This window comes from Denticeps clupeoides, chromosome 15, assembly GCF_900700375.1.
Source record: "Denticeps clupeoides chromosome 15, fDenClu1.1, whole genome shotgun sequence".
NCBI lineage: Eukaryota > Metazoa > Chordata > Actinopteri > Clupeiformes > Denticipitidae > Denticeps > Denticeps clupeoides.
Genome location: NC_041721.1, coordinates 4,524,618 through 4,536,488, shown reverse-complemented (window position 1 = coordinate 4,536,488; position 11,871 = coordinate 4,524,618). Strand labels below are relative to the sequence as shown.

Below are 11,871 nucleotides of genomic sequence, written 5' to 3'. Positions count from 1 at the left end.
ACAGTCTAAGAGGGGTGTTGGGGGCTGGATGAACGTTTCTGGCATGGCAGGTAAATCTGACAGTCATATGCTTAGAGGTGAAATTGTATGAATATCACTATAGCTGCACGATTAATCTAATCGTAATCGCGATGTCAGTCTGTGCGATTACATGAATGCAAAAAGCTGCGATTTAACTGATTAGTACATGGATTGAATCGGCAACATATCACTCATTCTCTCACAGTTCGCGAGCTGACTGAAGTCTCACTTCAGTCGAATGTGACGTGTTTGGTCACATGACTTTCGATTCGGTTCAATGGAGACCTCAGATTTGTGACTCGCATAGACATCTGGGTAGACGCCGCATGACGAGATGCATCGTACGTCAACGTCGCCGCCATATTGCGATAGGCTCTGCTGTGGCGTGAAGCATATACATGTCTATGGAGAGAAGTGCATAAAAATGCCTCACTCTTGTCCTGCTTGGGGCTGTACAAACCGCTGTACGCTACAAACCAGATCCCCGGGGATTACATTTCATAGGTAAGGCTGAACAATTTTTTTGAATATATTTGGCCATTATAAAATCCCATATTATAAGTCTTAACCTTAGCTAAGCTAGGCTAAGCTAGCGAAGCTATGCATTCCTGTGTTCAATTCAGCCTCGTTTTGGCTAAACGTAGGTATTAACTATTTAGACTGTTCTTAGCTGTATAGTTATCTTTTCTCAAACTTTGAAGGTTTCCTAAAGAAATTCATCTCAGTTTACAAATCTTAACCTTAGCTAAGCTAGCAAAGCTATGCATCCCTGTGTTCAAGTCAGCCTCCAAACAGCGTTTTGGTTAAACGTAAGAACTATAATACGGGATTTTATAATGACCAAATATAATCAAAACAGTTGTTTAGCCTTACCAGGGTTTGTCGTTCGACAGTAATGTAAAGAGTTTTTTGTGATTATTTAATTTTGTAGAATATTGTATTTTGAAAGCACTGGGCATTTCAAGTTGTTATAAGTAGTTTGTATGTTTCACTTTGAAATGAAACATTTCACTATTAGTAATTTGTTTGCGACTTTTCATTGATATACAAGCAAGTGCCCTTTATCATATCGCAATCGCATATCGCAATATTGATCTCAATAATTGCAATATGTATTTTTTCCCCAAATCGTGCAGCCCTAAATATCACCATTGGTGCATGTGACCCAGGCTGAGGCCAATCAGCTTGAATTATTGTACTTTGAAAGTGAAGTGAAATTGAAGTGATTGTCATTGTGAAACACTGCAGCACAGCACACGGTGACACAACGAAATGTGTCCTCTGCTTTTAACCCATCACCCTTGGTGAGCAGCCATGACAGGTGCCCGGGGAGCAGTGTGTGGGGACGGTGCTTTGCTCAGTGGCACCTCAGTGGCTGTTCCACTGCACCAAAGTGCTGTACAGGCATAAAAGGACGTACAGACATGCACAAGAAGTACAAAGTAAAGCACGAGGACAGTAAAAGCTAACAAATAAAATAAATAACTACAAATTGGGGAGGCTGAAGAAAGTACAAAAATACAAGGAGAGTAAACCTTTAAAAGTCTGGGCGACCTAAAGAGAACAGTTGAGTTTAAAGGCGGGATTTAAGAGGTTCAGAGGTTGTCGGGGTTCCACAGGGCTTTGAATCCAATGCCTAAAGAATAAAAAAATGTACAAGAGCGCGAAGGCAGTAGGTCTTTTTTTTTTTTTTTAAATCACTGCGCATCAACTTAAAAACATACAGAATCTCTCTGAAACAGGGCCAGACGCTGTTCCGTGTTTAAGGAATGAGAAGGGCAGCTCCCCAGACACTCACTGCCGGCTCAATCAATGAGCTTCTGAATGCGGCGTTCTCTTGTGAACAATGTGTCCTGATCCTTTCCGATAGAGGGGCTTGGCACGCAGATTTGTCAATTCTGGCTCATGGTAACACCTTCATTGGTTTTCCTTTCACGGGGCATTTAATAGAATCCCATGTGAACTGCTGTCCTTCATACGCTTATTAACGCTTACCCTTCAGGGTCATATAGCCGGAAAAGAAAGCGAGGACAGCAGGCATGGCATTTTGGAAGTCACATGACTTCTCCATCTTCAAGACTGATCTGGTTTCATTCATAGTCAAGTCCCATTAATTTGCGGAGAACATCTTTATACACAGAACAACAATTAATTTCTGAGCATTGGTGACGAAGAAGGTCCATACTTATTAGAACATTTTTAAATAAAATGGATGCAGTGGTACAAATAATATAAAACAGACATAGAAACAAGTCTAGTTAAATCAAGTTAGGGTTGGTTTCCTATTTTGAAGCATTTGAACTGTTAATTAAACATGGAATCAGGTTGCTGCCGTCTCCCAGCTCACAGTAAATACACGTTTGGACGAGACAGGAGTGGGCTGTATGGTTCCATCCGCAGAAATCTACACACTTTACTGGAGTTTCAGGCATGTGACACATATATCGATCGTGTAACCTGAGTTGCTGCAGGGGGACTTTCTCCGTTATCATTGCAACTTGAATAATATGAAGAGCAAGGTTGAAATGAATGAATGTGGTGCAGAAATGGGCAGTGGTGGCTTAAGTAAACGGCCCCGTAATCAGAAGGTTCGAATCACATTCCACCAAGGTGCCACTGAGCAAGTCCCCACACGCTGCTCCCCGGGCGCCTGTCATGGCTGCCCACTGCTCACCAACGGTGATGGTTAAAAGCAGAGGACACATTTCACTGTGTGCTGCGCTGCTGTGTATCACAATGACAATCACTTCACTTATTATATTATGACAGAGCACAGGACCAGTATTTGTACAGCATAATTTCATTATGCAGGGTAATATTCTCTAATCCAGATCTAATCGCACTTAAAAAAAAAAAAACGCCGTGGCGTTTTGGTGAGACGCAATGAAGCCGCTTGTCCCCTTTAAATGCTCCTTCTCTCTCCTCCGGTGGCGTCTTCTGATCACCTGTCAGCGGCGGAGCATGCGCGTTGCAGGCTGGGGGGGGGATAGGCAGGGAGGAGGAGGAGGAGGAGGAGGAGGAGAATCGAGACCCTCACGGAAAGCAGGGATGTGCAATATCAACACCGGGGAGGGAGAGAACCGCCCGAAAAAAACGGAGATCTAGCATGAGAGCGACCGACATCCTCCCAGGAAGACTCCTTCGTACCTAAACAAAAAAAAATATTAATCATAACCATAAAAAAAGAAAGAAATAAAGATTTTTTTGGAGGGTGCTAGATCGTCATGGGGAACGAGGCGAGCCTGGAAGGGGGAGATGGGGGTCTCTCCGGACTGCCGGAGGGCCTGGCGCCCGACGGGAAAGGAGGCTTCGTCCGGATCCCCGGCGGAGAGGAGGCGGACCTCGGCCGGCTGAGCGAGGCGGAGAGGAGGCAGCTGGCGGCGGCGATGTCAAGGGCGCACGGCGGCCGAGCCGGAGAAGCCCGGGACGCTGCGAGCCACAGGCAGGATATTACCGCGCCGGTTCGGAAAACGGGGTACGCGGGGTGTGGGGTGGGAGGAGAGGAGAGGAGAGGAGGCCGTGTTTTGACGCGCGTTACCGCAGCGGCGAGGTTCACACCCATCCATCCCCGCGATGGGAAGGAGGAGGGTGCGCGTCGTCTCCAAAAAAAAAAAAAAAAAAAAAAAACACACAAACGAGAGTTTATTTTCTTTTCTCTGCATTTCGTCTCTTTTTTTGTTGTTAACGGTGATCAGATAAATGGCACAATTCGATGCCGCGACCATTCAGACACCATTCAGTCTCCCGTTACGTCCGCCAGTGAAAAGCCAGCATCCGGCTCTGTGCAGCTATGTCGAGTGGCCTGATGGGTAAAAATGAGCCCCGTGGACCATGACTTTTTCTCTCCCGTGGTTGTAGGTTATCTGCGTTTGTCGGAGATCCGCGCATCTTAACGCGGACGATGGAGGAATAAACACAGTGGGGAAGGAGAACGTGTCCCCCCCCGATGTATCCCCAGCGGTCGCTGTCGATATTAGAATTAATAGAATTTCGATTACGGAAGGATCCCGGTAAAAGAAAAAAAAAATCGAAAAACGACGATAATAAAAAAAATAATAACGAGGTTTTAACCGTAGCCCGGAAGAGGGGGGAGGGGCCGCGATATTAATACGGCTATTTATAGGAGCGGGAGCGCAAATGTCATCGCCGTGGATCGTCTTTTGGCGCGGCCGACGCTGTCCGCGGTGCTGAAACCGGCGGCCGCGCCTTCACGTTCAACGTCGGCTCTTCCCGGCCTGCCGGGCGGAGCTTCGTTCACTTCATTTACTCTTTTTGCCAAAAGTTTTTTTTTTTTTTTTTTTTTTGTCACCCTCCAGGGCTGCTTTTTGCGAACGGAAGTAGAACAAGTCGCCGTCTTAAAGGGACCGTGCGCGCAAATCAAATCGCAGGTTCTTCAAGGTCTTGTAATTTTTTTAATTTGTGTACATCCTAGCTGGTTTGACACTATCTGGGCATATTGGCCAGTGACCAGTTGCATTAAAAAGCCTTGTGGGATGTGAGAGACATTAATATGGCCATGTGAGATGCCACAGTGTGTCATGGTTCAAGGGACTGATAGATTTATTTGAATAATTTAATAGATTTATCTGAATAACTTTTTTTTCCTGACGACCAACGCAATCGATATTTCCGTGTATCAGCATTATTTTCACTGTCTCTCTGTGTTGCTCAATTAAACGAACTGCCTCAAGAACAAATCGGCATGATTCTCATTCCGTCTAGATGTTCTGCGTGGCTGGTGGTAGTTTGTAGAAGGTCCCTTATTCACTGGGCGGACCCCAACTAGATCTAATTAAAATAGGTATAGTGCACGTTTATCTGAAGATGAACGGTTGTAGAGTAAGTACATAATAATCTGTTTTTCAATAGGGGGTGGAGCCTGTCAGCTTAGGGGCACGTAGGTGGAGTCTTGCTAAAAGAGTCTCTTGCTAAGGTCCACAGAATTCAATGCTCCAGTAGATCTCACACTTAATCAAGGTCCCTGTAGGGAAGGATTTAATACAAGATTAGTCTTCATTCTGTGATTTATGGGCATTTTAAGCAAAAAGGTATTATGCTGAGTCCAAGACATAACTTGCTTTTGATTACATGTGCAGGCCCTTTACAGGTTTTGACAGCAATTTATTATATCTATTAAATTATATAATGTACCATAAATTAATACTATGGCTCGATTTTGAGGGATTGTCTGAGATGAACAGGTGCTTGGACAGATCAATATGTTACAAACAGAAGTAAGCAATATTTCCACACCAATCAGACTTCATTAAAACCCTTTAGTGAGGGTAATTAGACTGTTGACCTGTAGTCATAGTAGTAGCAGATGATGCTAATCTCTCCGGATGGTCGTGTTTGGTCCTGCTCCAGCCCCGCAGCTGACTAATCTTGTCATTAGATATTGCACATTGATCGCAAGTGGCCATTACATTACGGATCTGGAGTCTGGGTCCGGGGTTTATAAATGTGCTCAGGGTTTCTTTTCTTTGGTCCTGACCAGCGCTGCGGATGCTCCATCAGCACGGCAAGCCCCTAACACACACACGCTCAGAGGACGTTCACTGTGATGTTGACAGGCCTAGACCCCAAGGCACTATGACTGTGTGTGTGTGTGTGTGTGTGTGCGTCTGTGTGCATTCTCTGGAAAGAGATGCCTGTGTTCTGCAATGGTCCATGAAGTCTCCTTGGTGCAGAAATTGATCCTGATCTGAGGTACAGGATCTTGGAGAGCTCCCAGTTTAGTAAGATTAGATGCGCTGATCTCCGTCTATTTCTGTTCCAGGGCTTCGGAGGGCGCCACTCGAGGACCATCTGGCCTGAGCAAGAGCCGCACGGTCGATGCCTTTGGAGAGGGTCCACCACCCAAGCCGAAGCCCGGGAGAAGCCCCTCGTCCCTCAGCCTCTTTGAGTCCCGGTTCCGGCAGGAGCCGAAGGACCCCTCGGAGCAGAGGAGCGGTATGTTCTCCTCCGGCTTCCTCAGCGGGGCCAACCCCCTGAGTGCTGTATCTTCTGCCGTCTCCTCTGCCAGCATCTCCAAGTTCAGCCTATTTGGGGATGAGGAGGAGGAAGCTTCCAAGCAGGGTGGGAAGCCCCCTGGAGCACCAGTCGGTCCAGGCAAAGGTCCCCAGCCACAAGGCCCACCTAAGGGCCAAGGGCCACCTCATCAAAAAGGAGGGCCCCCTCCTCAAGGACCTGGCAAACCTGGAGGCCCAGGACCCCAACAACAGGGTCCTCCCAAAGCCGGAGGCCCTCAGCAAGGCCCTACCAAGGGTGGTCCGCCACCAGGAGGTCCCGCTCCGCCCGGGTCGCAGCAGAAAGGCCCGTCTGGACCTGGTGCGCCACCTCCAGGGCCGGCCAAGGCCGGTGCCCTCTGTCCCCTCTGCAAAGCCACCGAGCTGAACACGCAGGCCAAGGACCAGGCGCCCAACTACAGCACCTGCACCCAGTGCAAGCAGCAGGTGTGCAGCCTGTGTGGCTTCAGTCCTCCAGACTCTGCGGTAAGCGGTGGTCTTCTGCCATCTTTCACATATAGTCATATATTTCACGAAATATATGACTACAGTAAGCCATCATAAATAAAAGCATGTACATAACAATGACACGCCCTGACTCCAACACTAGGGGTGCAAGAGGAAAAAAATTATCAATGCTATTATTTGTATACTGTATGGATAATATTTACATTTTTTACAAATATTGTAATACTTATTTTTAATTAATTGAATCAGTGATTTTTTCAGGCTGGCACGTGCTGAACTCTAGGCTTAAATCTGTTCTAGGCTTAAATCTGTTTCTAGGCTTAAATCTGTATGCACATTGGTGATATGTGCTGTGTGCTGTCATAATTACTGAATTAATTCGTGGCCGTACATATTGAATCATAACCTGAGTGGATACAGATGAGAAGCATGACTTTGTGATCATAGTAGGCATGGGAATTTTTAATAAGGAAATATAATGCCAATATTATTTTCTATTCCATATATTTATGGTGGGCTTTGCGTGAGACTCCCCTCAGCATGAAAGGTTGGGAAAGTATCAATATTTGGCCCCTAAGGTCAGTGATTTGGAGAAACCCCCCCCGGCAGTCCGAGGTTCTAGTCGTGCCACCGGCTACACAGCGCGTTTCCTCACCGCGTGGGGAGCTTATCGGCCCGAAACAAGCTGCAGCCGGGGACTGTGTTAATTAAGAGACACTTTCTACTTTTGGGTTTGAAAGATAGCCGACACCACGCGTGCGTAAGGGAGGGAGCGTCTCTCCGCCTGGGGGAGCGAGGGAACATATGGGCTCCGGGGAGACGCTGAAGGTGACTGACGTCACTGAGACAGGAAGCCGCTGCCTTTGCCTGTTTAGTTAGCAGCCTGCGAGCCATAAACTGGACGAGTAAACAAGCTTGCGATTGGACGGGTGTGTCCTGCTTCAGAGGCTTTGCAGGCTTCTTTCAAATTCACACTATTTCCATTTCCTTTCTACTTCCGCGGCGGACATTCCATTCCCATTATTTGATGAATTAACACACCAGGACACCTCCTTCAACAGGATGAGCTTCTGATCAGATCAACCAGATCTCACCGAACTAGGAAAGTTTTAAGGACCACTGCTGTGCATTTAACCCTCGTATTCAATTTGGTTTTGACTCTTGAACCCTTTCTATGTTTTTGACCAATCTGAGCTAATTAAACTGAATGAAAAATGGTGTTGAAATTGGTGTTGAACCCTGGAAAAGTGTTAAGTGAAACTGTCATTGTGATACACAGCAGCACAGCACACGGTGCACACAGTGAAATGTGTCCTCTGCATTTAACCCATCACCCTTGGTGAGCAGTGGGCAGCCATGACAGGAGCCCGGGGAGCAGCGTGTGGGGACGGTGCTTTGCTCAGTGGCACCTTGGTGGATCGGCAACCTTCTGATTACGGGGCCGCTTCCTTAACCGCTAGGCCACCACTGTCCCTTAAGTAGAATGAAAAGTAGAATGTCACACGATTAAATCAATTAAACCTGTTAATAAATGCATTAATATGTCGGGCTGAAAGCCGAACAGAACAGATGTTCTCAGCACTCTGGCAGACGTATTTTGCTGTATTCGAACACAGCGTGAAATGTCAGTCCGTCGCGCGCAGTCACCTAGAAATGAGAAATGCTCCACGTCACTCAGCCACCGCGGCCTGAATGGGCGCTGGGAGCGTTTTTGACAGCAGCTGGCAGCTGTAAAGTGTATCGCGAAGACATCTGCCGTGCCCGCATCTACGCGCCGCAGCCGCTCCACCTCGGTCGCGGGGGTGTGCACGGAGGAACCGACTCCCAACTGACCTGACTGGGCCACTCGAGGGCTTTTTGGTGTTGGTTGCTGTTCTCGTTGTCGCCTTCAACTCCCCCCTGCCGGCAGCGCTTTTGCGCAGTTTTACTAGCGTATGGCAGTAAGTTTTCCTTCTGCCCAGACAGGGAAGTGGAAAAGGTCTACGAACAGAGGGGGGTTTCAGGTGATTTGTGGTGGCACCACGTTAGGCTGCTGTATACGAGGGACGAATCATTCTGGTCAGATATGTTTATATGCTGCAGGGTTTTTTAGCCCTGAATCTGCAGTCATGTGAATTACTTTCATAACAGTGAACTGCACCTGGGCATCACATTCAAACCATCACACAGATATAATCACACTCTTCATCTTAAAGGCCCGCTTCAAGGTGTTAAAGACAGAAACACTCATTTTATGCCTACAGAAAGCATGGGGGAGGGGCCATTAATATTTTAATAGTTCTTTTTTTCTAAGCTAGGTTTTTGCGAGATGGCAGAAAGTTATATGCACAGGGACAGAACAGCATTAAAGCAAAACTGCTGCATTTTTGCTGCCTTCTCTGGCGTCAGAACGAGGTCAAAATGGTCAAAAACGCTGGACTCGGAACTGCCCTCTACTGTATGTATGGTCTAACGTAAATAAAGTACAGACATTTGTTTACTCTTGTGCGTTATTAACTGTAGGGAATGTGAACTCCAATAAGTCCTTGAATAAAGTGTTGCTCTGATAAATAATAAAATAGGTTAAAGGCGAGTGGGGATTATCTGTGGCCAACACACGCAAATCATTAATTTGTGCAAATTATGGATCAATGCTTGACCTTAATTATAATTAAACTGATCATCAAATAATTGAAACATTCATAATTCTTTCAAAAGATGCAACCTTGCAATAAAAATAGTGCAATAAAAAATAATTGTTCAAAGTGATTGCAATGGATCTTCTCTCAACTGAAGAAGGCAGCCGTGAATCAAATGTAATTAATTTTTTGCATAAACAGGGTAGGGTGGATGTGTGAGTGATTAACGATGAAGTGCATGTCCATGTGTGTGTATGCTGGTATGTACTACTGTCAGTCTAATTCTGTCTGTGTATTTGCAGGGAAAGGAATGGCTGTGTCTGAACTGTCAAATGCAGCGAGCCATGGCAGGGGCGGAGCTACCCGGCCCTCCTGCAATGAAGCCGCAGGCCTCAAAAACCGGCTCTGCCCCTCCCTCCCCACAAAGGAAGGAGCCCCCGACCTCAGGACCACCCCACAAAAGCGAATCCAGGAAACCCCCGATGCTTACTAAGCAGTCGAGTATTGTAGACTCTGGGAAAGCTGGAACCCCTCCGGTCACCCCCAAGCTTAAGTCCCCTGGTCCATTGAGTCCCGGTCCCCCTCAGAGTCTACCAGGGTCCCAGCCTGGCTCTCAGCCCAGTTCACCTGGCCCTAAGACAGGGCCTGGTGGCTCTCCTAAAGTTGACCCTAAAACCGGCCGCCCCATCCAGCAGGGTCCTACAGGCAGTCCTGGAGCTTCTCCGGCCAAGGCGGCCCCTCCACCGAAGCAGGACACTGGCTTTTTTGGAAGTTTCGGACTGGGAGGGCTTACCGATGCAGCCAAACCTGCGGCCCCCAGCCAGGCTGCAGAGTCTGTCACCGGTAAACTCTTTGGAGGTTTTGGCAGCTCTAAACCTCAGCCCTCTGAGTCGGTAACAGGGAAGTTGTTCAGTGGATTCGGGGGTCTATCAGAGTCGGCAAAGCCCCCAGCCACGGCGTCCCAAGCTGCTGAGGCAGTTTCCGGGAAAATGTTCGGGTTCGGTTCCTCCATCTTGAGCTCAGCCACCAGTCTCATCTCGTCCAATGCGGACGAGGAGGAGAAGGGAGACTCACCCCCTGGATCTCCTCCCGACTCCCCCATTGAGGCTGACTCTGCTCCCGGGTCTCCTCCGGACTCCGATTCAGCCCCTGACACACCCCCGGCCACCTCCAAGGAGCCACCCACCCCCAAAGTGCCACCAGTAGAGCCTGAGAAAGCAGGCGAACCACTCAAACCTGCTCCAGGTCCAGAGGTCCCGTCCAGCTGCCCGCTGTGCAAGACGCCACTAAACGCCACGTCTGGTGAGCCACCCAATTACAGCACGTGCACCGAGTGTAAGAAGACCGTATGTAACCTGTGTGGCTTTAACCCGACGCCACACCTCGGAGAGGTAAGACCCCCACCCACACAACACTATATGCATGTTACACAGAGCCTCCCAGGGCAGGAGACCAGGGGTTTATTCATTTATTATAATGACCACATTATGATCGTAATTTTGAAATGACCTTAAGTAATTTTTCCTCGTACTTCACCCATCAAATAGTTTGAATTGAAGCGCTGATAACATGTTTCTGTTGGTAGTGAGCTGGCTGGGTAGTTAGTTCCTTCTCAACATACTGGCAAGCAGTCACTTCGTTTTTCTGTCAGATCATTTCTGTAAATCCTGCAGAAATGAATGATGTGACACGGTCGCAGTACTGATATTTCGTACGTTGAAGAGGACACCTGAGGCGGGATACTTTGACTTTGTTTTACGCAGTAGGCAACAGTACCCTTTATTTTTTTTTAGCTTTTGTCATAAAGACCAATCAAATGGAATCTGACCTTTTCATTTGCGATTTGAGATCATTTGATTTATGGTTTGTGATTTATGATAGCTTTTATTTAGTTTTAAAAAATCCATTGACAGTTCATGCCACAGCCATCAACCCCGCGCCACGTTGCTGTGTGTCTGACGTTGCCGGAGGGCGTGGGCAGCACAACACTATGCAGTCACGTCACGGGTGACACCTTTGCATTCACAGCACAGAAGGACCGGCTCAGAGGGCCAGAATGTCCAAATCTTCATATGACAGAGAACATTGGCTGCTCATCTTAGACTGTGTCTCTATATAAACCGTCCAATCAGATGTTATGGGGAAGGGATTTAAAGCTTCACTGTGTAGGGTCAAGGCAAGGTGGAGCAGTTGAAGGTGGTGCATCGCCCTCTCACTGGTCCTTAGAGCATTTAATGGAACTTTGCGTTCGAGAATTGTTCTCGGAGGAGTGTCTCTGACGGAATGTGCTTCCAACCTGCCACATCCTCCATTGGGTTGTTAACTTAACAAACATCTGATCCTAATTAAGCAATGGTGCAACCATGGTGCAGCAATGAAATGCAACGAAAATGAGTGAAAGATGTAAGGTCAGTGGGCTGGCTCTGGACGGCTGTGGGTGCGTCTTGGGCTAATCCCATCAGCGAATCAGTTTTTTTCATCCCCGCGAGTCTACCTGACCTTCGGTCACGTTACAGCTAATTGGCTGGGAGAGCTCAGAATTCAGCAGCGGAGCGAGTGCACTTTCGCTCACCTGTTGGACACTGTGTGTCTGACTGGTTCCTGGGGCACAGGCTCTGTAATCCGGCTGGACTATTTCAGGTAAATTGAGGGGATTAGGCCGAGAATGCCCGCTCGCTTGCCACTTGTTGCTACCGAACACAAAGATGGCTGCCAGTGTGTCTTTTAAAAAAAAAAAATTACGTGAACTAATGTGG

General features: G+C 47.6%; 1 protein-coding gene across 15 annotated transcripts in view; it reads left to right on the top strand.

Annotated features, from left to right (window-relative positions):
* pcloa (piccolo presynaptic cytomatrix protein a) overlaps positions 1-11,871 on the top strand; it is a 59,000-nt gene that overhangs the window by 2,578 nt on the left and 44,551 nt on the right. For 13 of the 15 annotated variants that reach the window (XM_028955525.1, XM_028955519.1, XM_028955527.1 and 10 more), the window contains exons 1-3: positions 3,046-3,496; positions 5,801-6,515; positions 9,418-10,506. In XM_028955525.1, coding sequence (XP_028811358.1) covers positions 3,246-3,496; positions 5,801-6,515; positions 9,418-10,506 — 2,055 coding nt within the window. In that variant the 5' untranslated portion in view covers positions 3,046-3,245. Of the gene's footprint in view, positions 1-3,045; positions 3,497-5,800; positions 6,516-9,417; positions 10,507-11,871 lie in introns of those variants that run through there. The other 2 variants (XM_028955515.1, XM_028955521.1) reach the window with 2 other exon arrangements.